Here is a 27,878-nt window from a genome sequence, read left to right on the forward strand (position 1 = left end):
TTACTATAACATCTATTAAGAGAGACTACAAATACAATTTACTACTACAATAAGCAAGGGAGTCCTTCGCTGAGATCATCAGTTCACTTTCAACAGGTTAACCAACCCTGCAGTGGCTCGATCATCTGAACTCTACTGTACCAGAACAGGTCATGAATCTCCTAACGTCTTTACTGAAAAACCATGAAAATAAGAGGGCCCATCAGAGCTACATCTACATCAAGTCCAGTACTAAAGTTGTCCTCAACTGGAACTGATTTTATTGAAACGCCCCAAATGTTGATAAACTACAAGAACTTCATCAACTAAATACAAATGGCTAGGACTTATAAACAGGGTTTCTGTGGGTCATTAAAAGTCATTAAATTATTGTTTAAATTAAGGCCTTAATTGGCATTAAAGTTCATTAAATTTGATAATCGTGGCATTAAAATGCTTCGGAAAAGAAGCTTGAAGCGGAGAAAAGGCTAGAGCATGGGGTAAATGCAAATTTGAACCAAAGTGGCGGGAAAACGAGGAGGTCGGGACATGGCTGCAGCCTGTCCATGGTGCAGATGACGAAGGATTTTGCCGTGTATATATATATATATATATGTATAAACCGGGCGACCCTCCCCCACCCCCCTGCTTGCAAAGTGAAGTCCTGCATCACTGAGCTTCCTTTCCTGCTGCTTTGAGATTTTACCCACAGCTTTTAAAAAGAGTTTCACCTGTTACTACATCTGAGTCGTGTCCTTTTTGCCAGGTGTTTTCCTCTGGGACCTTAAAACGGTCAATGATTATGATCATTATCAGAGAAATCTGCAGGATGAGAATGTTTTCTCAGATTTCATTTAAGGAACTGAAACTGAAGCTGATTAACAGTCAAACTAAAACAAAATCCACACACAACAAGTCCTTCACTCAAACATGCTGACCCTGCTAAAGCCATGGTAGGCGAACACTCTAATTCCTTTGTGTTTAACTCATTAATATCGTAAAATTCTTATTGCTAACAACCTGATTTGATGCTTAACAGATATAACCTAGGTTTACTTCTCTGTGGTGAGCTAATGCATGCTGGGATAGTTTTAGTCATTATTTAAAGAAACTTGTAGAAATTATAGCTGCAGACAATGTGATCTGACTGAATGCACACTAAATTATATTTATCTTATTATTTTATTAAATTAAATAATCAACTTTACATATTTACAATACCAAAAAGTAATCGTTAGTATAATACATGGTATAATACCTATATCTGATGCAATTTAATATCTTTACTTAATCATTTTATCTTTTTCATCCTTTCTATTGAGAAAAAAATCAAAACTATTTGTTGCTGCCTTGCAAAAATATTTTGACCGCCTGCTGACAGTTGAGCTTGTAGTACGGCTTGCACCATAGTGCACTTTGTGGTTCACAGAAACAGGAATTATTGCAGCCAACTTAACTGCTTGAGTAACTAAACAAGAAAATGAATTCAAAGAAAAGGAAACAAGTAACCTAATCTTAGTCCCTTTTAATGTCCTAATACTAATGTAGGCCACAAAGTTACAACACAGATCTACAAAACTCATCCCAGCAAGTGAAATAGTTAGTAAACACTTAAAAACATTTTTATTCAGTGTATCAGTGTACTTATTTAATGAATAAACAAATATTTCTCTACTACATTAAAGCATGTAATCAAACCAATAAGATGAAGTGATCGGAGAATAAATTGTTTTCTATTCATGCATTTTTAAGTCAAGCTGAACATCAATATAAAGTTAAAAAATATTACTCAAGTACTTTAGCAGACTTTAAACCAAATACATTTTATATTGATAAATAATTTAGTTGGATGGCTTAACTTCTTAGTTCTGAGTAAAAATAAATCAAAGTACCGTATTTTCACGACTATAAGGCGCACTTAAACGTCTTTTTTTTTCCTCAAAATGTGCGGTGCGCCCTATGGTGCGGTGCGCCTTATGTGTGTTGTAACTGCGACTTTTGAGACCACCTCATTGAGGAGATGATGAAAGAGTGGCTGAATGTAAGGAGACCAGGTGTTTTTTTTCCACCCCTCACCATCGCTGTTAATATGTAACTCCATGCGTGCCCATCTCACAGCTGATGTGAAAAACATGGGGAAACAAATTAACGCTGCTCGACATCGGTGTGAACCGGACGCAGCAGGTGCAGCAGAAGCAGCGAGTTTACATGCAAAGTCAATGGTTGGCGCATATAGGTGCAGCAAAAGGTCCCGCAGCGCATTTTGGTGCAGCACGTCGGGAGCGTTTAAGCATCTGAAGCGCCGCGCTTCTGCTGCTCGAGATGGAAAAATTGAAGTTTTGCTGCTGGACGCGCCGCATCAACCAATCAGAGAAGCTGATCTGGGAGCTGCCAGCGAGACAGACAGCGCTCTGATGACATGATATTAACGCAAATGGAAAAGGCTGGATGGATGCGTGGCTGAGGCAGGTGTATGTGAGAAGACTAGGTGTTTTTTTCCACGCATCACCATCGCTGCGTGCCCATCTCACAGCCGATGTGAAAAAAGGTGAATCAAATGAACGCTGTGCTCGCCGTTATCTCGGGGGTCTGACAAAGGAACTTCAACCGCTCGACATCGGTGTGAAGCAGCCGTTCGAAGTAAGGCTGCAAGCGGCGTGGGAGCGATGGATGACCGACGGAGAGCACAGTTTCAGGATAAGAAGGCAGCGCCGGGCAGATTACGCCACAGTTTGCGGATGGATTGTAGATGCTTGGACTAAAGTGTCTGCTGGCTCTGTTGTTCAAGCTTTCGCAAAAGCCGGCATTATTTCTGAGGAGCCGCGCTGCACGGAAAGTGACTGACAGCGAAGAAGGGGAAACTGGCATGTCTGATTTAGCGCAGCTGTTTAATTCAGAAACAGAGGATGATGACTTTGATGGGTTTGATTAATACTTTGTAATAAATACATGAATAAAGCACAATCATACTCAGTTTTGCTCCCGCTGTATTTTTCTCCCTGAAAACTTAATTCAACAGCAGGGCGGGTCTGGGCGGGTCTCCTCCTCTTCATCGCGGTGGCTGGCAGGTGTTTTTTCATCTAAATAATCTAAATCTTGCAGCTATATTTGCTGTGATCAGTGGGAATAAAGTAGTTTTAATATGTTTTTAAGTGAGAAAGTCCACCTGAAAACTTAATAATTGCAGTCAGTTCATCCAGATTATCTATTTCTGTCGGAGGCGCTCAGACCCCCACATACCAGCGGTGCGCCGACAGGAGAAATCCTTTCGTTCACCGCGGCTGCTGGCAGGTGTTTTTCATCTAAATAATCTAAATCTTGCAGCTATATTTGCTGTGATCAGTGGGAATAAAGTAGTTTTAATATGTTTTTAAGTGAGAAAGTCCACCTGAAAACTTAATAATTGCAGTCAGTTCATCCAGATTATCTATTTCTGTCGGAGGCGCTCAGACCCCCACATACCAGCGGTGCACCGACAGTGGAAATCCCTTCATCAGCAGCCTCTAGGCTGGGCAGCCTGGGGTTCACCGCGGCTGCTGGCAGGTGTTTTTCATCTAAATAATTTTAGCTGCAGGCACCAGGATACCGGCAATAAAAGCGAACATATTCTGTCGGCAGGTTTCAGGATTTTAAGTTAATTTAGGAGTGACCACAGCGCTGTGTCATCTGCAATGTCTCTGTCTCACGGCCAGCTGCCAGGTTTGATTAATACTTTGTAATAAATACATGAATAAAGCACAGTCATACTCAGTTTTGTCCCCGCTGTATTTTTAAATACGCAGTAGAGGTATTTAAAGGTAGTAGAGGACTTGTACCTGTATATAAAAAACGCGCCCTATAGTCCGGTGCGCCTTATGTGTGTGTTAAATACAGAAATGGGACACATAACTGAGAGTGCGCCTTTTAGTCCGGTGCGCCTTATGGTCGTGAAAATACGGTAGTACTACTTTTTCTAAGTACAAGGAGTTCAAAGAAAAACTATTGATAACAGTTTTTTGTTTTTTTAAAAGCTGCTTCTAAAGCTGCCTTTTAAGTAGTGTTGCACTGATGCCATTTTTGGCCCCGATACCGATACCCGATACTTGGCTGTGCAGTATCGGCCCATACCGATACCATCTGTTTGAAATTGATGTGTGTGCATATATATGAAGATCTACATACTACTTGGATGTAAAATAATTGCCATCATGGCTTTGTGAAGCTGCTGCCTATGAAGGACCAACTCTGCCATATTTAAAAATAAATACAGAAATAAATAAATGCTCAATAAATGTATAAGCATGCAATTAATTGCCAACAAAAAAGTGAGACATAAATGTATATAACTCTTAATTAGCTTCTTTATTTATTTGCCTTTGTAATATTTACCTTATTTATTTTTCTGTCCTTTATATCCCTTTATTTTTTAATTACTTATATTTTTAAGTATTTATTTATGTGCATGTTATAATATTTTTGTCTGTTTTATTCTTCCTTTGTATTTTTTTACCTTAGTTATTTCTTCACCGCTGTTTATTTCTCTCTGCCCTTTTTACATTTCTCTCTGCCCTTTTTACATTTCTCTCCGCCCTTTTTACATTTCTCTCTGCCCTTTTTACATTTCTCTCCGCCCTTTTTACATTTCTCTCTGCCCTTTTTACATTTCTCTCCGCCCTTTTTACATTTCTCTCTGCCCTTTTTACATTTCTCTCCGCCCTTTTTACATTTCTCTCCGCCCTTTTTACATTTCTCTCTGCCCTTTTTACATTTCTCTCCGCCCTTTTTACATTTCTCTCTGCATTTCTACCTCATTATGCAAATGAGGAGGGGGTGTGTCCTAGAGAGTCAACTTCTGCTCATTGGTTGGCTTGGCGGTCCATCTTCTTAACTCACAGAGCTCAGAGTACTAAGTTAAATGTTCTCTTTTCTGTTGCTGTTGTTCAATTAAAGTATGTTTTAAGATCATTTGAGGTGAGAACCTTATACATTTAAGCATCACCACATGGCCCATTCACAGATTTAATGCGTAATTTAAAAGAAAATGTGACGAACTTGAGAGGACCGCGGCAACCAGCGGAGCTCCGAAGCTGACGGCAGCTAGTCAGTCCTAATCCTCTTCTGTCAGCGCCCCCTGTGGAGCAAAAATAATGTTAGGACAGTCTGCTCTTCTTTATAAATTTGAAGTGAAAGGACTTGATTTCTCCATCAAATCCTCACAAATCCCTCTGCAGCAATCACTCCTTTGTTTAGCCTCTTATCTCTAAGTGAAGTGCCCAGATTACATCTGCATTTTTTCCCTTTCTTTTTTCCTCTCCGGATTTTTTCCCATGTTCAGCAAGTTTTGAGCAACTGACGCCCATTTCCAAATGAACAAAACGAGAGCCTGAAGAGGAAAACCAGCAAACATCATCATCATCATCTTCCCAAGTTTTAGAGTAAGTAACGCGGAGCTTTGCTTCGGTGAATTAAAATGTATTTGCGCTGATTTTCTTTCCGTTTCTTATTCTCTGCTGTTTGTTTTCATAGTAATGTGGCTGTAATCTGACATCCTGTGTGGCTGTTGACTCTGTTATTTCATCTCAACTGTCGGTGCGAGGTTTGCGCGTTTTCTCACTATGTGCGTGTTTTCCCCCTATTTAACACGTGCTTCAGTGACAAATGGGGCATAAGGGAGTCCTTTCCTTCAGGGGCGGAGCTAGATGGGGGGGCCAGGGGTGGCCATGGCCACCCTTAGCCAATCATTGGCCACCCCAACCATTATTTCGCCCTCTAATACAGACGGAATGTTTAAACTTATTAAACATTTAATTTTTCATATATTAATCGTTACTTGAGAATTAAAATGCTTTGGTTAATTATGCACATCAAAATACTACCATTAAATTTGATATATACAAAAGGCATTCTCTTTTAAGACCCTAATTTTGTGTTTTATGGGGTAAAGAGAAAATTATGTCTCTGCATACATCAAGGAGTTTTCAGTGAAATCATAGATAAATAACTACTTTAATAATAACTTAAAAATCAATTTAATGTAGATATTAGTAAATATCATATAAATGTAATGTGGAACAATTTTTAATAAAAGTAGGTAAGTAATGACAATGGAAAAGATGTTTGCCCCAGACATTTTGTCCACTATACCTTTTATTTAGACAGGATGGATGTTTAAATATATGCATCTATTTGTAATCAAAAGGCTTTAGAAAAGTATAGTTTGTCTTTATTTAGAAAATATGGATGTTGTGCTCGTTCCTGTTGGAACAGTGTAGATGGACCCTGAGGTTCTGGCGCCTATCCGCTTTCAACCACCCCCCAGTTTACATTGGTTTTTGACTGCCCACCCTTATTAAAATTTCCGGCTACGCTTCTGCTTTCCTCCCAGTTCAATGACATTTTAACACAGTAGATTTAGTTTACTTCACATTTCTTGGCAAAATACTTAAATGTTTCAGCTCACTAAGGAAATTTGATCAGAAACACGACATGAAAAAGACTCATTTAAAGCTACAGTGTGTAACTTTTAGCGACATCTAGCGGTCAGACTGCAGACTGCAGCAACATGAACATCTCCCCCCCACCGCTTCTCCCCCCCAACAGTACGGCGAGCGTTACGGGACAAAATGTCTTCCACGACGTCCGCATCACCTACCTTCTCAAGTGATGAGGTTTGTTTACATAGATAATTTTACAGATAGTATTCTCAGGCATAATACTGCCATCTATTCAGTTCAGTACCGTCTCAGTTCATCTCTCTCAACTTGCCGTAGTTACTTTCGAGCGTAATGGGCGATCTCGCAATTGCTAGTTTGTTGGCTCTGCGCTGCCGTAGCGCAAAGATGTCTGCCTCCATGGCTGCGAGACCCGCTCCTATGTAATTATAAATAACGAATTCTAAGGCAACGCAAATATTAAGGTTAAGAGGCTGAGCTCGTAGATGATGATAAATAACATAGTTATGTATAATATATTACATTTCTGACTGTATATCCCTGTAATTATTACACACTGTAGCTTTAAGCTCATTTTACAGCAACAGTTACCATTTTGTATTTACATGAAGTTGCACTAGGTCCTAAAAATATTGCTAACTGTATAAGTGCAAATACTGATAAATAGGCAAAACAAGGATTTAAAAATACAACAAGTATTGAGTTTTGTGATTTAATGTTATACAAATATACTTTATAGACTTGAATGCTTTATAGAAAAAGTATTGAATTATTTTTTTTTTTTAGGATAGCCACATTGGAGGGTTTAATGCACAACATCTCAAATAACTTGGTGCTCAAACTTTGACTATGTCGGTTTTATGACTTTATCATTTTTGATAAAAGACATAAAGGCATCCTCTGGCCAGCCTCAATGACCAGACATTGTGGTCATTGTTCACATTCCCTAATGGGTAGACCCTGAACATACATCTTGAACATTTCTTGGGAAGAGCATTATTCATGATTCTTCATCCAAGTCCTAAAGTAGTACACACTTTTTAATGATTTAAAAAAAAAATTTTAATCAAAATATTGCATTGGTTTTACACTATATGAGACGTTCCCAAAATCAAATGTCTTAGAGATAGACATTTATTTTGAAATGTGAGATGAAGCCTTGTAGATGATTCGGTCAGCATTAGTTAAGGCATAAGTGAGGCTTAGAGTGTTTTACAGTAGAGGATATTCTGCTTTTTATTGATCAATGTTAATGAATTTTGGATAATTTTAGTATGCTGGAGAATCTAGGGATTTATTACCTTTTAAAATTTTCTTTTTACCCTCTCCAAACAAACACATGAAACAGATATGTGTACCTTTCAGCCCACTTTATGCTTTTAGAAAAGCACTTTTTGGAGTATTTCTTGGTTGTAATGTTTGGTATTATCATTTATAACAGATATTTTTTATATAATATGATTCTCTTTTTCTAATCTGTTTGTGGAGTATGTCAATTTATTTTTTTAAACTCTGGAATCTGTTACATTTTTATGTTGCATACTCACAGTCAGGGCCGCAACTACCATTGAGGACACAGATGTTGTGTCCTCTGTATTTAATTAATTAATTTATTTATTGCTTAAATTGTGATATAAACTAAATAAATTACAGTGAAACTGACTGGAAGTTGATGATCTTGGTCTCCCACTAAACTGTTAGGTGTTTTATATTTGAAGAGCCAAAACTGTGCATGAGTGGATCTTATCCTTTGTAACATGTGAATGTGTGTGAATATTGAGAGTCCTGTAGCTCCATACTGAACTGTTTTAAATATATGAAGCGACTCATTTCAATTATAGTGGAATGTCTTTGGTGATACATTTCTAAGCAGTTGCAGACAGAAGCTTCAAAAGAAAGAGACCATAAGAATCTGGTTTATAATGTCTGAAATGTCTGGTGAGTAAAAGAAAGGAGAGTAGAAACGCACAGCTGAGTCTTTTCAAAAGTAAAAATGATTTTTATTGCTCCTTAAGACTGTGAAAATGGCCAGATTTAAATAATGGAATTAAAAACATCTCTGAGGGAGCACGTCGCCAAACGCGCCTAGAAGTTTTGACTCTTGACCTCAGTATTTTTTAGGCCCTGCTCACAGTATTAGATATGCATTCAGCTAATACAGGGAGAAATTCTGATTTCTCCACACATGGAGCTGATTATTCTGTGGGGGAGTAACAGTTCCACTCTAAGGGAGAGTAGATAAAAGTTCAACAGCCTTTAGACAGTCACACTCTGCTGAGTGGAAAAATAAAAGGGTGGTGTTAAATTCCTGCTTTGCATTGTTCAATAGACAGACAGTCACCATACGAATGCCCTGATATGAACTACAGTACTATCCACAGAGAGAACATCCAAACTCCATGAAGAAGTTTCCCAGGTTTAGATTCCCTTTGCAGAATAGATACAGCCATATGAAAAAGTTTGGGTACCCCTATTAATGTTAATTATTTTTATTCCTAAATATTTGGGTTTTTGCAACAGTTATTTCAGTTTGATATATCTAATAACCAGAGATGGCAAAAGTACTCACTTTCCGTACTTGAGTAAAAGTACAGATACTTGTGTTAAAAAATACTCTTGTAAAAGTGGAAGTACTGATTAAACTTCTTTACTCAAGTAAAAGTAACAAAGTACAGGCTTGTAAATTTACTTAAAGTACAAAAGTAAAAGTAGAAACCACTTTTTTCATGCCGTTGCCTACATTTTAAATGGATGTCTGCCAATAGGACTAGATCTCCGTTGTGTTCATTTTCAATCATCTCGTCGTCCATACTACTATGCTAACGCCACCGCCACCAAGCTGCAATGATTTGCCGCCAATGAATACTGCAGAATCTGTCGATTCATCTTGTAGTGGTGCGTCAAATGCAACGTAGATTCCCATCCAATTAGATTGAATTTGGTATTGATGACGTGAAAAATAATAACAGTAACTCCATTGAAATGATTCAAAACTAAAGTAACGAGACAATTTTTTAAAATGTAAGGAGTAGAAAATTCAGGGGCATCTCTAGGTTTAAGAGACAAGGGTGGCTCAGCCCCTAGAAGATAATTTTTTCAGTGCACCTGCTAAGGCGTTGTCTAAGACAAGGGTGTAACTTTGTGTTGAAAGTTGGTGGGGACGGCTCATAAGGAAAGGGAGCTACCTGCGCGACGCCTTTTTTTTTTTGTTGGAAAGGATAAAGCCAAAAAAATGCGAATAACATTTATCAATTTAATGCTTACAGTTGAAAACATAACTGTTACAATATTCACTTATATATTTTGTGCAAAAAATATCACATAAATCTAAACAGACAGTACAAATCAAAGAAATCAAATAAATATATCAATTTTGTAGAACATTTATTGACAGTCAATTTTGGGTCACTTTTTAAAATTAATTTACTTTTAAACCAGGACTCGGACAAGATCTTATGGGACCTTAAGCAGAATATGATTAAGCAACTCCGTCTTTCTGTCAAGAACATCCACCAGCAGGGTATCCAGGGGGGATTTACCATTAGGCAATACTAGGCAGTTGCCCAGGGCCCCAAGTTCTGGGGGCCCCATAAAACTCTGTTTCCATGTATGGTTAATACAACTAATCCTTATTTGTGCACATTAATTATGTTTTTGATAAAAATCCTTTGGCTAAAATGCCATCAGAACGCTGATAAATAGAGAGGAAAAAGGGACAAGAAGAGAGGGACAAAACCTAGAACAGATAATGGATGTCTATTCTATTAACATTTCTCTATCTGTAGAATGGGTCTGTTTTATGGGTTTACTTCTCAGGGGGCCCCCTGCCTGTCTTTGCCTAGGGCCCCAAATTTCCTAAATCCGCCCCTGAGGGTATCAATACTGATTTGATAGAATCTGGGAGAGCGGACCATTTTCAACCATCCATTTTCTTTAACCTTATCCCTCAGTGGGATCAGGAGGTGCTGGTGCATATCTCTAGCCACGTTCTGGGTGAGAGGTGGGATCACCCTGGACAGGTCACCAGTCTGTCGCAGTATGTTCAACCAGCTTAAAAGTAATCGGTAATCAGATTTATTATTTGCACTTTTACTAAGTGAACTTTCTAACTCCCTTAAATCTGAAATTCCAATGCCAAAATTGTTTAAATCTTTTATCTTTGGACCCCCTGCAGAGTGACGTCACACCTGCAAGATCCTATCCTTACCTTCCTGCTAGATTGCAAAAAGCAGCTTGCTCATGAGTTGTCAACATAACACGCTAAATCTTAAATGTACGTGTACATATAAAAGAAAAAGGGGCGCAGTGCTTGCTACTGAATGGCAACACTATCAAAGTCAGGAAAAAGTTTTAAGTAAAGCCGGGATTAAAACAGTAGCTACAAGAAGCTTCAAATAAAAGGTGTTCTTTATGTTCAACCTAAACACCAACTCCGATAGACCATCAGTAGAGCAGGTGTTTAATTTAATCAATCACTGCTGCGAAAGCTTATAGCAGTGAAAGCTAATATACCACAGCCATCACTTAATAAACGCAAAATAAACAACCCTCTAAAAACGGGAAACTGTAATGGACTGAAAGTCCTGTTTTTATGTGGGAAATTATTTGCGTGTGTTTTAGTATAATTCTGATATATTGGCGCTGTTGTCTGTTTCTATGGCAACGATACTGAATGTAGTGTAGCTTAGAGACCTGCATGGGTCGAGTTTTACCAACCCGCACCCGCCCGAACCCGTTAGGATGACTACCGAACCCGACCCGTCACCCGCGGATATCTTCAATTCAAATGTTATGGGGAGAGGGCGGAGGGGGGTGATGGGGAGAAAGCGAGAGGCAACAGATTCTTTTTTCTGAGTTTTTTTGTCGGGGTTTGTGGACGGTGAGCAGCGGGGAGAACTTTTTTTATTTTCTTTGTGAGGAGCGGCATGAATGGGGTTTTAATCAGATATACACAGCACCGAAAGCAAAATACGTGTACAAAATATTGGTGGGGACATGTCCACACCAGTCCTTAAGGAAGTTACGCTATGATTGTTCAGATTAACTTGTCTTCTTTATGGCTTTTATTCGGTCCTTTACTGCATTTGTTTTGGGAAAATATGAGGAAAAAATAAATACAGAAAAAAAAAAAATATATTTTTTAAAATCGCAAAATAATTATAGGGTGGCTAATGCCAAAGAAAGGGTGGCTGAAGCCACCCTTAAATAGGTCTAACGACGCTTATGAGTAGAAAGTACAGATATTTGTGTAAAAATGTAAGGAGTAGAAGTAAAAAGTCGCCATAAAAATAAGTAGTAAAGTAAAGTAAAAATATCAGAAAAATCTACTTGAGTACAGTAACGAAGTATTTGTACTTTGTTACTTCCCATCTCTGCTAATAACTGATGGAAACAGTAATATTTTAGTATTGAATTGAGGTTATAGAGAAAATGTGCAGTACGCGTTAAAACAAAATTTCCTGACCTTATGAAACCTGATCAGGAGGCCTTGTTATCGCTTATATTCTACACGATGCAGGATGCACAATGAGGCTTGATCGAAAAAATTCTCGCACCACTGGAGAATCGGCCCAAAAAAGGCAAAAAGAATTGTAGATTGTATGCCCGGTATTAGCACCACAGAAAGACTACACAATAGTTTTCCTACCTACTTTTTGGCAACTTCCGCTTCACTTTATGCTTTTTTTGACTTGAGGTCACAACATACATACATACATACATACATACATACATACATACATACATAATGAGCCAAAAGCAGAGATGCCTTCATTATTTCTGCTTTCTTTAAGCTGTGGGCAAGGCAGGAACCACAGTGGCATATTCAAAATAAACAAAAAACACCAAATAAATAATTCAGGCATTTAGGACCACATATCTCTGTAAAAAAAAAAATAAGACTCATTCTTTTTCTCAACAGCTGCTGGTCTGGGGGAGTCTTTTCATTGCCTAAGTCTGGTGTTGAAACACAGGAAGGGTTGATACTGCTTAGTGTTTTTAGTTATATTTTTTTGGTCATTCATCTTTTGTTAAAACTGGTGATAAAATCTTCCTGTGCATCTTTCTTAGCTAATAAACATGATTAGTAATAGGCTAAAGTGAGCTTGTATAAACAGAATTACTGTCTAATCTATCTGGGTTGGATAGATCAGCTCTTTTTCAGTGAAGATATGTTTACACTTGTGTTTTATTACCCTCCCCCCATGTAATTTATTTTTTCCTGGTGGTGCATTGTTTTCATATGTGCAAAATGTACACAACGCATAAGTGCAAAGACAAAAAGAGATGACTGTGACCACATATTTTACATGCTCTGTAAAAAAAAACCCACAAAACTTTCGTTCTTACTGTGTGACTCTGAAAGACCTTTTATTCCTCCTTGTTAAACACCAGCTCAATCTGAAAAATTCACACGGAATAAAAAAGACAAAAGAATTTTATTTATATGGTTGCTTTAGCCTTTGGCACTCAGATTTTTTGATATGCATGAACAGGAGTAAAGAACAGGGATGTTTCCCCCAGGCCTGAAACTGGTTGTAGAGTGGAGATAGATAAAGTCAATCCATAGACTTCTAGTTGGCGAGACGGTGTGCTTGAGCTGTATGGCCCTGTATTCCCTCCAGTGGATTGCGTGAGCTGATACTAGTGCTTCATTCAGGGACCTGAAAGATGGAACTCCAGCTTTGATAAGACAGGTTACATGAACCTTTTCATGATGAGCAAGCATGATGCGACAGTGGAGAGAACAAAAATCCCCTTTGGGAAGAAACCTCTGACAGAACCAGGCTCAACCTGGTGGTCTTCTGCCAGACTGGTTAAGATGAGACAGGGAACGCAGTAAGAGTCTGGGAGGTATGACTCTCTGATGAAGCTTTAGCTATGATGGTGGAGAAGGGGCTGGAGGCGGGTTAAATTGGGGTCATCTGAATCGAAGTCAGACATTGCGCAACCAATGCCTGCGCTTTGGTTAGCAGACTGAGTTGTAGATGTGGGGATCTTTTAAGATGAACTCTGGATGCTGATTGGGGTTTTATGGGGGTGTGGTTCAAAGCTGATTGGCCTGTGTCAGAGGTGGAAGAAGGTGAGTAAGCAGTTTCTTCATTTGAACTTCCGCCTAGGCTTCATTATAATAATGACTTTTTAAGACCTTCTTTTAAAGGTCATGATTTGATATCTATTTTATTTGTATTTGTTAAAATTGGTATTTAAGCAGTATTTCACAATGGGGTGAAGGTTTGACAGGACCCAAATGCAGCTTGAGGTGGTTACTTGAAGGTTTAATAAAAAAAGTTTAACAGAAGCAAAAATCCAAAAACATAAATCCACAAAAAGCCCAAAATACTGAAGACCAGGAATACTTACAACAAGGGGGCAAATAAATGATGACAAACCAGCCAAGAGTGACTGAACAGGAGGAGAATAAATGGGAGAGAGAAACAAAGACCAGGCTAATTAGCAGATTAGGAGCAGGTGTGAACAGAGGCAAGAAGGGAGCTAGTAAAAAGGAGACTGAGAAAAGAGGGCAAACAAGAAATATCTAAGAACTAAAAGACAATAAATATAACTGGAACACAAGAATGGAAATAAGACCAGAGATGGCAAAAGTACTCACTTTCCGTACTTGAGTAAAAGTACAAATACTTGTGTTAAAAAATACTCTGGTAAAAGTGGAAGTACTGATTAAACTTCTTTACTCAAGTAAAAGTAACAAAGTACAGGCTTATAAATTTACTTAAAGTATAAAAGTAAAAGTAGAAACCACTTTTTTCATGCCGTTGCCTACATTTTAAATGGATGTCTGCCATTAGGACTAGATCTCCGTTGTGTTCATTTTCAATCATCTCGTCGTCCATGCTACTATGCTAACGCCACTGCCACCAAGCTGCAATGATTTGCCGCGAATGAATACCGGCGAATCTGTCGATTAATTTTGTAGTGGTGCGTCAAATGCAATGTAGATTCCCATCCAATTAGATTGAATTTTGAATTTGGTAACTCCATTGAAATGATTCAAAACTAAAGTAACGGGCCAATATTTTAAAATGTAAGGAGTAGAAAGTACAGATATTTGTGTAAAAATGTAAGGAGTAGAAGTAAAAAGTCGCCATAAAAATAAGTAGTAAAGTAAAGTAGAAATATCAGAAAAATCTACTTGAATACAGTAACGAAGTATTTGTACTTCGTTACTTCCCATCTCTGAATAAGACCAATAAAACCTCAGATAAAACTTGAATAGAACCAAAACCATGACACAGGATGGAATGTGTTTGATATCATCCCACAATATTCTCATAGTAGTTTTCAGGAATGTTGGCCCTTTCCTCCAGTGGAATCTGTTTAACTGAGTCATATTTATGGACCAACTTTATCCACAGCCCCTTCATGTAATGGCTCAGAAAGTAGGAACCAGAATTCAGGCAAGACAGACTGTGGATTACTTAAAAAGTGTTTATTGAAACAACGATGGATCGATTACAGTGGCAGTGGCTGCAGTGGCTAGAGCGTCTGAGGCTTGAAAGTCCCTCGGAGAGAAACACAGGTTAGTGACTCCTAGAATCAGACGGAGGATGATTATGATTATGCACAAGTCACCAACCTGGTGGCAGCCTAAATAGGAAACTGGAACAGGTGGATCTGATGAGTCATGAGGAATAGGGCAGAGCTAGACAGGTGAAGGAAATGAGCAATTAAGCCAGCCATCAGCGCCAAAATCATGACACTTCAGCTGTAATTGCAAATGCATGATCATTGTGATGGCCACTACAAAACGTTGACATTGCCATCTTGTTGTCTTTCATTTTCTAGATTCCATTTGCCTCAAAGCTTTACTTTCTGATGTCTTAAGATCAAAAGGGGGTAGTAACATGTTAATTACCCTCAGTTACCTTATATTAAACTTATTTTAGGAGTGGCTTTTCTTAAAGGAAATTCTTTTACATAAGTAAAATCTTCTTGAGGTTGCTTAACTCCTATTGATTAAAACATCTGGCTACTCTAAACACTGTGAGTAACTTGAGCTTTTCAGATATCAGGTAAATACGCGTTAAACGGTGGATTTTACCAGTAGAAATGTTTTATGCTCTACTAGCTCTCTATTTTCAAGTTTGAAATTGAAAAGAAGGATTTGAAAAATAGTCTCTCCTGCATAAAATGGTATATGTTTGTATTTTTTAAGCATTTTAGTCTTTAATATACCATAGTCTCCGCATAACGTCTTCCTAAATCCATATTTTGTAAATATTAAATCAGGTTGTCTTGATCCAACAATTAGCGCTTCAGTAGCCTTTTTACCAAATATGTTTTACTAATACTTGAGTAATTTGTTGGGAGTACTACTTTTTAATTTTACTTAAGTCAAAGATACTTCACTGGGCCTTTGGTTCCCTAGAGGTTGAGTGCTTTTCAAAGTTACCAGGGCTTCTTGGAGGTTTGGGGTTTGTTCAGCAAAATATCATGAGTGGCAGTAACTAAAAGAAGTTGAGTGAACAAATCTTGTTTTTGTACCTTTATTTTGTATAAGAAAGAAGTTCTAGGATGGTTTTAGGCAAAAACATCCTAGAGCTTCGCTGACTCTCTACTGACTCGAGGGGGTCTGTGGTGGGATCTCTGGTCTATCTGCAGCTGTGATGTAAGCAAGTCATCTTTAGATCCACAGGTGACAACGTTTCTCTTGGCGAGTGTTTCATATTAGATGCACTGAAACACATGAGAATAAAATGTCTCTTCAATGTCCTCCTTCTTCTGTAAATTGTTAGGATTTTTGGCATAACTTCTCTATCAAATTCAGACATTCCTTGTTCGAAGCAGTTTTTTAAATAATCTAACTAATGTCCAACATTGCATTATTGCTACAGCAGAGTATCAATATTGGCATAATAATGCTGGCTTATAACCTGATGTCTGTCTGAACTGTTTACAGCTTTTCAGTGGGTGTTCCCAAAGTTCCATATTTCGCCACTTCCGGTAAACTTTGGACTGTCAAATCATTCCTCTAATGTGAAATATCGGCCAATTTTTAAAAATATCCATATGCTTTTCTTCAACTTTCTGCCTTTATGGCAAAAAGTTTGCGACAAGACTTAAAAGGTGTGAAGTGATGTGTCAGTGCAGAAAAAACACTTCTGAGTAAACAATTCCCTTGTTCTAAAAGCAGCTACTAAACCAGAAAGATGTGAAACTCAAGACAAACAACTAAATGTTGTTTGTTCTTTTCCCCCTCACCAAATTTTATCATTTTATTTTAGCTTATCTTACTATGGCCACATATTTAAATGTTGCAGTGGTGTTATAATTATTTTGTTGCAAAGAAAGCAGAACTTTAAAAAGCTATCAGACTTTTATTCCTTTGTGCTGGATGACATTAGCTTCTGCATGCACAATGTCGCCACAGAACAATCGGACGCAATCATTTTCATACTGAATGTTTTTGAACATCTCTTGAACAGGGTTCTCACGGTACTTAGTGATCTGACTACTTAACCTGAAGATGGCAGAGGAACATTACAAACCACAATTTGAAAGCTAAAACTTTTGATGTTTCTAGTTGAAAGAGCTGTGCTGTTGTGGTTAGTGTTTATATGGTCCATTAGCCACTATAGAGAGAGATGACATCTCAGTAAACCACAGGAAAAATGGTTCCCCTCACTTCTGAGATAGTGGTTTTACCTCTGCTGGGGGGACATTAACAAACTAAGTTGAAATTCTGCCAATAAAAAAGCAGCTGACTGCTGTCCAGCTTAACTGCGTTAGATCTCTGTCACACAGAGTAACATGCACCTTGCAATATGCCCTTTTTCAAGACAATTTCTTTACCTAGACAATACACACAGGAGTAGTTGCTTGGTTCAAGCAGAGCAAATACTTTGTGCATCTGAGCAAGACCCTTAAGGGCTGGTTATACACCCCACAGCTGTGTGGAGCAGTGAGAATGATGCAGACATTTTTCAAGAGAATCAAGAACTAGCTGTGGGTCTAGATAAGGCAGAGGTGGTGAGGAAGTGGTGGCGTGTTTATCCGACAATGGAGGGATATGAGGGGCGAAAAAGAGCAGGGATCCTGGTGGGAAAAAGGGTCCCGGCGTTATCGCGCACCTCGCTCTTCTAGCTGGTCAAACTTCATGAGTTTTTTTCCGCAATTGTGGTCATAAAAAACAATAAAATCCCTGCCCCCTGTCTGCGGCACTGTCTGCGGTCACCTACAATTTGGGAGAGGTGCAGCAGACTGTCCGCGAATGGGGGCGGGGACGTCCTTGTGTTCACTGCAACACCTACACAGACGACCTGGTTTCGAAGTATAAATCAGCCTTTAGCCCCAGATTGCTTCCTTGGCAGCTCTAACTAGGCTAACCACCCAAAGGGATGGGTGAAATGCAGATGTCCAATTTCCTTGCAATTTGCATTTGTAGTGACTGATTAAGTTCTTATCCCTCTATCAACAGAACCACAGCTACAAAGCTCCCTTCTAGGTATTGCTTGCTACTAGCTACTTTTTTGTGCTAAGGCTGTTAAAGCCATATACCTGATTATTATCTTCATTTCTCTCACTAAAATGCTTTATATTGTTTATTGTATGGAAGAAGAGGCCATTCATAAATTACTGATGCATATGCAGGTGTCCAGGTATTTTGAGTGCAGGAGTCTAGGCATGTCTTGTATACAGAGAAGCATGGCGGCCAACTAATGGAATGTTGCAATACCTCTTTTGGGAGCCAAAGCATATACAGCAAAACAGCATAAAAGAGAAGTCTCAACATCAGTGTTTTCAACAGTTTCGGATGCAAATAAGTTAGTCTGAAAACAGAGATAACAAACAGCAGAATGCTTATGATCTAGCATAAAAGTTGCGAAGTAATTAACACCTTTGCCTGGTGTATGTGTTCTGACGTCAGTAGGTTCTTGTGGTGTTAGGAATTTATCAGCTCTTCAATCACAAGCCGGTAACAATAATTCAGGCCTGTTAATTCACCGCTTAAAAGACTAGACTTGCCCTTAGACAATGTCTACACATTTCGTTTAGTACAGCTTTCAGACAGTGGATGAACATTTAAACACTGGCTCCAGCAGAAGTTGATGTAAACAAAGAACGGTCTATTCTGTTGGATAAAATCCGTTTGTAAATTGATCTTTGTCTCCCTTGTGACTTTGGTGCAGAGAGAAGTTGGTTGAGCTGGAGATCCTTCACAGAGGATCAAAAAGCATAAACAGGAAGTAGAATTTGTGTTAAATTTACCTGGAACTTGTGCGTAACATTCTGTCCACATCTTGGAATTTTTTTTCTTTTTATCTAGAATTAAATTCGTTTGTAAAGTTCTACTTTATTTTAAGATGTGTTTCACTATTGGCTTCACTCTGACTTTTTTCTTCCTCTTGAGGTTTTTATACTTCCTATTGCTTTAACACCCAGAGTTGGTGCTTTCTAGAGTGTCACTCTGTAGCAGGGACTGTGAAAAGCAAAACTACCCGGTGAGTAAATTTTTAAAGGCTTATAAAATGATCAATCATGAAAACTTTATTTTGTGTTATTTGATCCACAATTACATAATTTGCCCTCTCTTCTGCTGCTCATCCATCAAGTGGGCTGGTACCTATACCCAGCAATGTATGGGCGAAAGGTGGATGCACCCTGGACAGGTCACCAGTGCACCACAGGGTGACACATAGATGCACAACTGTGCACACACATTAATTCAGATTGTACACTATGGGAATTAGTCCAGTGTATGCTTGCTTTTTAACTGGCTTGCATTGTTTAACTAATATTAGCAACTTAAGAGCAGTTTGATCTTCTTGATAACCTGGACTGTATATTTTTTCCTTTTAAATGTCATCTATACATATTACTTTGAAGTGTATCTGAAATTATGAGATCAAACTGTGTAGTTTTGCAGCAATGTTTAAAAATATTAAGAGGATGTGGGTGATGTGAGAAAAGCTGCTGTTAAAAACTCAGAGGGAGGGTACCGGGTATCAGCTGCCAACTGAGCCGTTCATTTTCTTTTTAGCAGTGGAAAAAATGCATACCAAAGTAAAACTGCAGGTAAAACACTGGAAATGTTGAATGCTGTGTTTATTTTTCCTGGCAAACACGTGGGTTTAAGCTTCCAGTTGGGATGAAATGAATGATGATTTTTTTTTTCAGAATAAACCAGAAGCTCTTAAACTATTCAAACATTTTTTTAAATATAAATAAAAAAGCTAAAATTAAAACTCATATTCATCTTAATGATGGCGTTATTCGGTGTTAAACACTACATGAGTGGATTAGAATTATGCATAAATGCAGGGGTGGGTTTTTATTCTGATTACATAAGAGAAGCAAGTGGAAGGGTAATGTTAATATGAACACTTTAAACAGTGAAAGCTAGCTGTAGGGTTGGGCGGCCATAGGTATGTTGAGGAGGACTTATGATGAGCTAGGCTTTCTGCTCAGCTGCTCCCAGGCTGTGGAATGCTCTCCCAGAACCACATGAGGACCCCACAGACTGGATGCTTTTGAATGTGGCCTTAAAACCCACCTTTTTAGGAGATGTTTAAATTGATATCCTGTCCTTTGACTTACTGTCTTTGTTCATTTTATTTATTTTTTACTTCTTTCTTATTTTCATGTGTTTTTATTTAGCACTTACCTGATTTAATATGTAGCACTTAAGGATTTGTGTAAATATAAAGTGCATTACAAATGCAAAAGTTGGTGGGGTGTTATTGGCACGTTACTCAGGACGTCCACATACCGGGAAGGAAAAGTGATTCAAACGTGATCAACTACTGACAGGCTTCCTATTCATGCATGTCCCAAGAAAGTTTTGCAATCTTTACATAATTTTCATGGCTTTTTTACATTAAAATATTTTAAAGGCACAGTGTTTGGACCCCCCCCCAACAAAATTGTGGTTTATCAGATTAGAATGTACTGTGTCACAGATGCTAAATTAGAGGTTTTACACAAATTGCCTGTGAGTGAATATAGGACACAACCAAATTGCATTTAGGAAAAATGTTATTAAAGGTCAAAATACAGAACTTTGTCATCTGTATAAATACTCTGGGGTTCGTGATAGCTCAATGTACTTTAATGATAAAACAAATTGCATTTGCGCAGGTGGACTTTAAAAGAAGTAGTGGTGTTTAGGCCTGAAACAATTAATTGCATTCATCCTTTATTGTAGAAAAAGGAGAATTCAACTTTATTGTCATTACACTGTCACAAGTACAAAGCAATGAAATTCACTCTTTGTGCATTTAACCCATCCCCTTGCAGAGCAGTGGGCTGCCATTTTGTGGCCCTCTGGGAGCAGTGTGGGGTTAAGGGTCTTGCTCAGGGACTCAGAGTGGCAGCTTCATCTGTAGACCAAAACTTATAACTCAGTTTCCTTTTTTCTGGGCATGGAGGGGCCAAACCGTAAGCTACTTACATTGACATACATGTATACTGAGCCAACCACAGCTTTTAAACTTGCAGCCGGAAGACAACACAGAGACATGGTGTGTGATGCCACACCTTATTCTTTTCTAAAATTATACTTATACTATACTTATGTAGTTTTAACATCACCTTTTTTTTTAGCTCTTTTTATCTGAAATAAAGAATTACTCCTTATTATTGCTTTATAAATACCAAGTTGAAGTAATAATAACTCCTAAATAGTAATGTTAAAATGTTGGATGCACCAAGTGATCCTAAACTGCATGTTATTGTGTGCATGTTAAAGCATCAATGAACTCATTAATACAGTATTTTATCATTAAAGTTCAACTATAATACCACCAAGAGTGTTTGTAATCATGTACCTCTCTTTGAAATATCAAAAGGGACCTAAAGTAACCTGTTATAAAGTCTATTGCATTAGGAAACCTCTACGGTTATATAACTGAAAAGGGGATTATTGTTTTGCGTGCAAATTTTGGGGCTGCTGACATTCAGGTGCATTCCTGATAATGTAGATAATGCTATATAGGCTAAAAGTACTTAATTTTGAATTTTAATGGATATAAATCTTCTTGCACGGCTGAATTTGAGGGTAAGCAACATCTGCATCTTAGTTTTCAACAACGGCTAAGAATACATGAGCTGTAAGTGAAAGTTTTCTTGTAGTTCGTTTCAAGCAAACCGCTCATTTATTGTCTCTCCTCTTCCTGAACAGATTCAATGGGAACAGTCCCCGATTAATAATGTGCTAAAACTAAACCTAAGTGCTACACATTATCAAACTAGTGTTTTTTTTTTTCTTATTATGCACAGCATGTCAACATGATAGAAAAAAAACTCATCCACCAAGTGTGAAAGATGGTGGTGAACGGTTTGCTTTGAACCCACAGGACTCCGGCACCTTTTAGTCATTGAGTCAGCCATAAACTGCCTTTGTTAACCCATTTATTCTAAGAAGACAAACTGAAGTGAACGAGTGATGTTGAAAAGATTGGGACATTTTCTTCCAGATTGTTTTACAACCCAGAAAAGTCTAAGGCCAGCCACATAAAAAGTGAATGCTCCGTCTTGATTGGAAGCAAGTCTTTTCCCCAAGCAGTTTAAGTGCTTTCATGTTTGCTTTACAAATAATTGTGGGAAACAGCAGTGCTGCCGCTGCTCCAACTGGTCCCAGTGTAAAAGAAAAAGACTGACCAAAGAGAAGATTTACCACTCTGTGTACATTTTCACTCTTACCTGTGGTATTAACTCATGATCATAAGAACAAGATGCCTCTGTAAAGCATCTGAAATATGTAGCTGGACTCTCCCCTGAACAAAACGAATGCGATGTTGCAGCTGATTTGACAGAAACTCGTGTCGGACGAGGTTATGTCATTAAGCACTCACTGAGTGTCAATGTGAATGATAACACCTGACGCGATTTTCTTTAGGGGGCTTGCGTAGCTCCGACTGAGATAGACCCCCGGTCTATTTTAGTGTGACTATGCAGAAATTAAGCTGACATTTCATGGGTCTCACAAGAAAAGAGATGCTGTTACAATTCAACACACATCCAGTTTGTTTTAGGGTCTCTAGGGTTTTCTTTTTTTTACTGGTGTCAGTGAGCTTCCTGTTACAGAGAGGATCTTTGCTGGTGGCTTGGCCGACCCATGTTGCTGCACACTTGAGAACATTTCTCAACGACTAGCTTGTGAATATCGAGGGGAAGGATCATCTCTCTTTGCTGGATGATTACCCCTGATGGTATTCCTAAAGACCTAAAACAGGAATATCTTTCTTTTGGAAATTTTATTGTTGGGAATCTCTTTGAAGGTATTATTGTTTTAAACAACCAGTGAACCTGAGTTCATCTCCGATCTTGATGGAAAGGTCTTACCTCATGTGTGCAGCAGGTCTCTGTCTTCATCACCTGCCTACCTGCTGTCCAGCACGATGTTTCTTGCAAGAACCAGCTTTCTGAGATCTCACTCACATTCTCCTGGATCTCTAGGGTACAGTCTGAAAAGTACAAAGCCCGCTGAATCAAACTCCTACAGATCCATGCTACCTTTCCCTGCTTTCCCTCAGATCAGCCAGAAAGTTAAGCTGACTTCCTCTAGTTCTCTGCTCCCAGATTCTTGTTGCTTTTGTAAATAAAATGGAAAAATTCACTGGGTCTCCATGTGATTCTGCACGTGGGTCAAAAAACTACAAACCAACATGACAGTTTTAGGAGAAAATACAAACTAAAATCTGTCAATGCCAAGAGAAAACAGTCAGGTTTGGAGTCGCACAGGATAGACTGGGGTATAAACGATGAATTAAACATTTTTGAAACAGAAAACTTTACCCATGATAGGTGTTCATAAGGACAGGAAAGCTTTGTGCAAATTTTGCAGAAAGCTGTCTGAATCACCTCTCACTGCCTCAATCAGTACTTATACAACCATACCACAGCCTTTCCTCTTATTTAAAACTAGTTTCAATTATATTTTTAATCTAATCCTCTATCTGTTCTGCTTTGAGATGCTGTAAAGCAGTCTGATCATGAAAGGGGGCTTTGCTTTGTAGCTGTGCTGGTTGTTTATATATTTTCCTTTTCATCTGTATCAGTCAGATTTGGGAAACTGTTTTCATTTGTGGGCCAGAAGTAAAAAAAAAAGATCAGCACCAACTGCGATCTGCTCACCCTGCGTTTCTGAAACCCTCCATATGTAGCGTGACATGGAAAAAAGTCGTTTGCAACCAGTTTGGCCCGGGTTTAGAGATGGGTGAGGGGATTCATAGTAGAGCCACTGCTTCTTTGCATCAAAATGAGTCAATTAAGGGGATGAGGTGTTGATCTGAGGGACAACTGGAGGTTTTCTCATGGCCTTCCCAAGATTGCAGGAAAGTTTCAGAACCTGCCGGAGGGAGTATATCCCTTGTTGCCTTGGAAAGCCTAGGGATCCTCCTGACACTAGAGAGTTTGCTAGGAGAGAGATGTTTGGGTTTTCTTGTTTAAACTGGTAATTCTCATAAACAGATTGCAAATAGGAATGAGACGTTAGGTAGAAGATTTACATTTCAATCACATCAACGTAAACTTACTTTTAAGTATGTAAATCTATCTACATTATATTCATAAGTAATGCAAACCTCTTTTTGTCATGGTTTCTATTATTGTAGCCATGCAATTAATTTTCATTAATTATTTGTGTTTTTATTTTGTTTTAGATTACTCTGAAATTCAAAAGCATCTCTTCCCTCCAAGATGGGCATGGACTGCTTTCACTCCAACACATCAGCAGCACCAAACCAAACATTTGCTCCAGGAAAGCTGAGCTCATTGAGCATTTTTACCATCTCCCTCCATGGAATTGTGTCTACTATAGGCATCATAGAAAACCTGATCATCCTGGTAGTGGTGGGCTTTCGTGTCAAACGCTCCATCATCAGCATCTGGATCCTGAACCTAGCAATGTCAGACATGCTGGCCACATCCTCACTGCCAGTCTTTACGGCCTACTTTGCTCGAGGTAACACCTGGACTTTGGGCTCTACCTTCTGTCGCATCCATTCCGCCGTCTTTTTCCTCAACATGTTCGTCAGCGGCTTTCTTCTGGCAGCCATTTCTCTGGACCGCTGCCTGGTGGTAGTACAACCTGTGTGGGCTCAGAACTACCGAAGCATACAGCTTGTGTGGAAGATTTGTTGTCTGATTTGGGCCTTCGCTGTTATCTGCTGCATCCCCTTTTACATGTTCCGTGATGCTATTCCCCTTCCAAGCGGCAAGATTTTGTGCTACTACAGATACTCGCTGTATCTCCCTAGCCGACCCTATGATTTGGAAGCCCTATGTCGGCAACGCAAAGAAGGTTTGGCTTTTATGAAACTCTTTTTTGCTTTCCTGATCCCTCTTGCAGTTATCATTCTCAGCTACATATTTGTGAATTTAAGTTTAGCACGAAGAGGCTGTCGGAGGCCTTTTCGATTTGTTCGACTCGTCATTGCAGTAGTGGTGACCTTTATCATCTGCTGGGCACCATACCATATTTTCATCATCATAGAGGTGATGGCTACCAGCGGAAGTCCTGCACAGAAATTGGCGACTAAAAGTCTTCCAATTTCAGCAACGATTGGGTTTCTCAACAGTGTCCTCAATCCTGTCCTGTATGTCTTCAGCTGTCCTGACCTGTGTCGTAAAATCAGGCATTCCTTGGGGGAAGTCATGGAGAGCGTTCTAGCTGAGGATCTGGCTGAATTGGCTCGGCGACGCAGCACAGCTCGCAGCACCATAAGCAACTATGAATTACCCAAGAAGGTGAAATACTCAATTCCGAATGAAAAAGCAGATGATTTGGACGAGAATGACAGTCTCACCAACTCGGCTGAGATCACCAGTGTGGTTAAAGATGAAAAGTAGGCTCTGGTCTTTAAAGCTGCAGTCTGTAACATTGAGAAGAGAGCAGACTTCGACTGAAAATTTGAAGAAAAACAGGTTTCACGCCGCTCCCCCACCCTCTCTGCTTCACTCATGCCCCACCTCCAAGCTCCACCCCTCTCACAGCATCTGCGCGGCTACCGCATGCGACCAGAAGCGCCCAAGCAGCATACGCGGCATGGAGTGTGAACCGGTAAGAGCGATAACACTCACCTCCAAGCAGCTAGATATAAGATGCTGGTTATACCGAAGTTTGCCGTGTAAGCAGTTGTCGGCAGGGGCAGTAAGGGCAGTTTCTCTTTCGCTGGTGGCTGTCGCTCCGCCATGACTTCCACGCGCGTCCTCCTGACTGCGGCAGCCGGGCGCTGCGGCAGGTTAAGCGGGGGCGGGATTCAGCGTGTGTGAGCTGTGATTGACACTCCATCAGACGCTCCTCTGGCTGTGATTGGTTGTTTTAACTCGTCCCGAAATATTCTTTCCAGATTGAAATACAGGCAGTAGGCGGTACCAATTGAAGCAGTTTTTTTCACAGGTTACATATCACATGTACTGCTGTCTGGGCATAGGGACAGTTTTAGCCAATATGTCAAAAAAGTGATTTTTAAAAACTTACAGACTTCAGCTTTAACCAGCCAGAGAAACCACTCAGCTCTGTACAGTTTGCTTTTTTTTAATCACCTTTAAAAGCTGATGCTTCCCCTGCTTTACTGCCCCTTTTTATTCGGTTTTTTTTTTTCTGCTTTGAGGAAACAATCAGCATTAATTCAGTTTAGTTATTTAGTGCCAATTCACAACACAAGTCATCTGAAGGCGCTTTGTAGAGACAATACAGTCAGATTGATTAAAAGTTCTGCCAAAGAAAAAACAGTTGATTGCATCAAGTCATTGACTTGCAAGACATGCTCCTCCTGGATGAGCTCCACATTCAAGCCCTTGTGACACAGAAATCCCTGCAATCAAGGGGATGGGTCAAATGCAGAGAACAAATTTCCCCATCATGGAACAATAAAGGGATTTACATAAATGTTTTAGGTGAGAGTTTCTGCAGAGTTTTAACGTTTTTAATTTTTTCTATACTTTTTTTAATGTGTTTTATATGTTGTAACTCATATGCTGATGTTCTTTTGGCCAGGTTTATCTTGAAAAATAGATAATAGATCACAGAGGGACTAACCTTGTTAAATAAAGCTAAATACATGAAGAAAAAAAACGAGACAGAAGCAGACATAAGTGATCAAGTGTCGGATAATTACACTTCTTGGTATTTTGAAAGAAGTTCCAACTTACTGCTAAGAACAAGGTTTCAAAAGTAGGACTTCACTTCTAGGTTTCATATTCTTTGTGTTTTTTTTTCATCACATATTACAGAAAAGCACAGCAGTGTACAAAAAAAACAAATTCAATCTGTCAGAGTTGTTCATGTGCTGTCAAAGAAAACTTTTTTTAAACGGCAGTTCTTCGAAGTTTTTAAAATTTTGCTTTGCTTTTTTTTTTTTTTACCTATCTTATCCAAAGTTATTGCAATTTCTTTAAAATGATTGTTAGACCCCTGATCTCTGAATCACACAGCAGATAAAAAGTCTCTGAAGCTGAAGACTTGGTTTGGCAAATAGCAAACACACTCATTTTAAACAGGATGTCTAGACCCATTGAAAACCGGAGTCCAAATCTGTACTTGTTTATCATTATGAGCATAAAAATGAGCCTAGAGGTACATGTTACCTTCCTTTATTTGGGTTTTCTGCCTGCATTGTTCCATTTTGCATTATTCCATTAATTCCTAATTTACAGTAGAAAGGTTGTGTTCCATATAATGTTGAAAATACTGTGATGTATTTAACAGAAAGCTTTTTTAATTTGCGCCATGTTTTTATTTTATCAAACTTCATTGTTACTGCTTTAGTTAAGGTTTATAACCATCCTTAATGGCTCCTATCAAATATAAATATTCTTTAGTGAATATTCTTTTTTTCAATATTCTTTAGTGAATAATAAAAAAAAAAAGGAAAAAAAAGATTTGTTCAAACTTAATTGCGCCTTTAATTGTGTTTTTGGTTGCTGGACAACTTCACCATTGGAAAGGTGTAGTTGTCTACATGAATGCACTGAAACCTTTCACTCTCCTACTTAAAGAAAGAAAAAAACACAATTGTATGATTTCCTCATTTTATTTTGGATTTTGTGTTTTGTTTAAGTTACATTTTTTCTTGTTTTTTTTTAATGTATACAGTACAGACAGCCACAGGTCAAAGACGCCTATGTTGTCCCATCATACTGTACATCTTATCAGTGCCTGAAAGTGCTCATGCAACCAACCTCCTTTGCATTTTTTATTAAGTATGTTGACCTCCTTGTAATGATTTATAATGTCAAACTTATTCTCATCCATGGTATGTTCATATTTTTCATTGTTGCTAATTACATTTATAAATCTGTATTAAAAAAAGTGAAGCGTGGATTTCTTTTAATGTAACATACAACACACAAAATCCAACCACAAATAATTCATTTTATTTAGAGAAAGAGAAATATCCCTTAATAGTATATAGGATCTTGCTTATGGACCCAGAGTGATAAGAGTCCTCATGCAAGAGCCTTAAATAGTTAACCCTAAATTGATGTTCTTTAATGTGGAAGAGA

At 38.6% G+C, this 27,878-nt stretch overlaps 1 protein-coding gene across 4 annotated transcripts; it reads left to right on the forward strand.

Annotated features, from left to right (window-relative positions):
* Positions 1–735: 735 nt before the first annotated feature.
* On the forward strand, positions 736–27,688 carry LOC119795795 (prostaglandin D2 receptor 2-like). Of its 4 annotated transcripts, none has more exons than XM_038304013.1 (3): positions 736–932; positions 5,294–5,393; positions 24,032–25,354. In XM_038304013.1, exon 3 carries the CDS (start codon positions 24,069–24,071, stop codon positions 25,218–25,220), a length of 1,152 nt encoding a protein of 383 aa, XP_038159941.1. In that variant the 5' UTR covers positions 736–932; positions 5,294–5,393; positions 24,032–24,068; the 3' UTR covers positions 25,221–25,354. The 4 variants fall into 4 exon arrangements, with proteins under 4 accessions (XP_038159941.1, XP_038159942.1, XP_038159943.1 ...); XM_038304014.1 differs by lacking the exon at positions 736–932 and adding an exon at positions 25,861–27,688 and having other exon boundaries at positions 4,851–5,393; positions 24,032–25,228; XM_038304015.1 differs by lacking the exons at positions 736–932; positions 5,294–5,393 and adding an exon at positions 6,596–6,626.
* Positions 27,689–27,878: the final 190 nt, after the last annotated feature.

The sequence above is a fragment of the Cyprinodon tularosa genome, unplaced genomic scaffold (assembly GCF_016077235.1).
Source record: "Cyprinodon tularosa strain WSP-4 unplaced genomic scaffold, ASM1607723v1 ctg523, whole genome shotgun sequence".
NCBI lineage: Eukaryota > Metazoa > Chordata > Actinopteri > Cyprinodontiformes > Cyprinodontidae > Cyprinodon > Cyprinodon tularosa.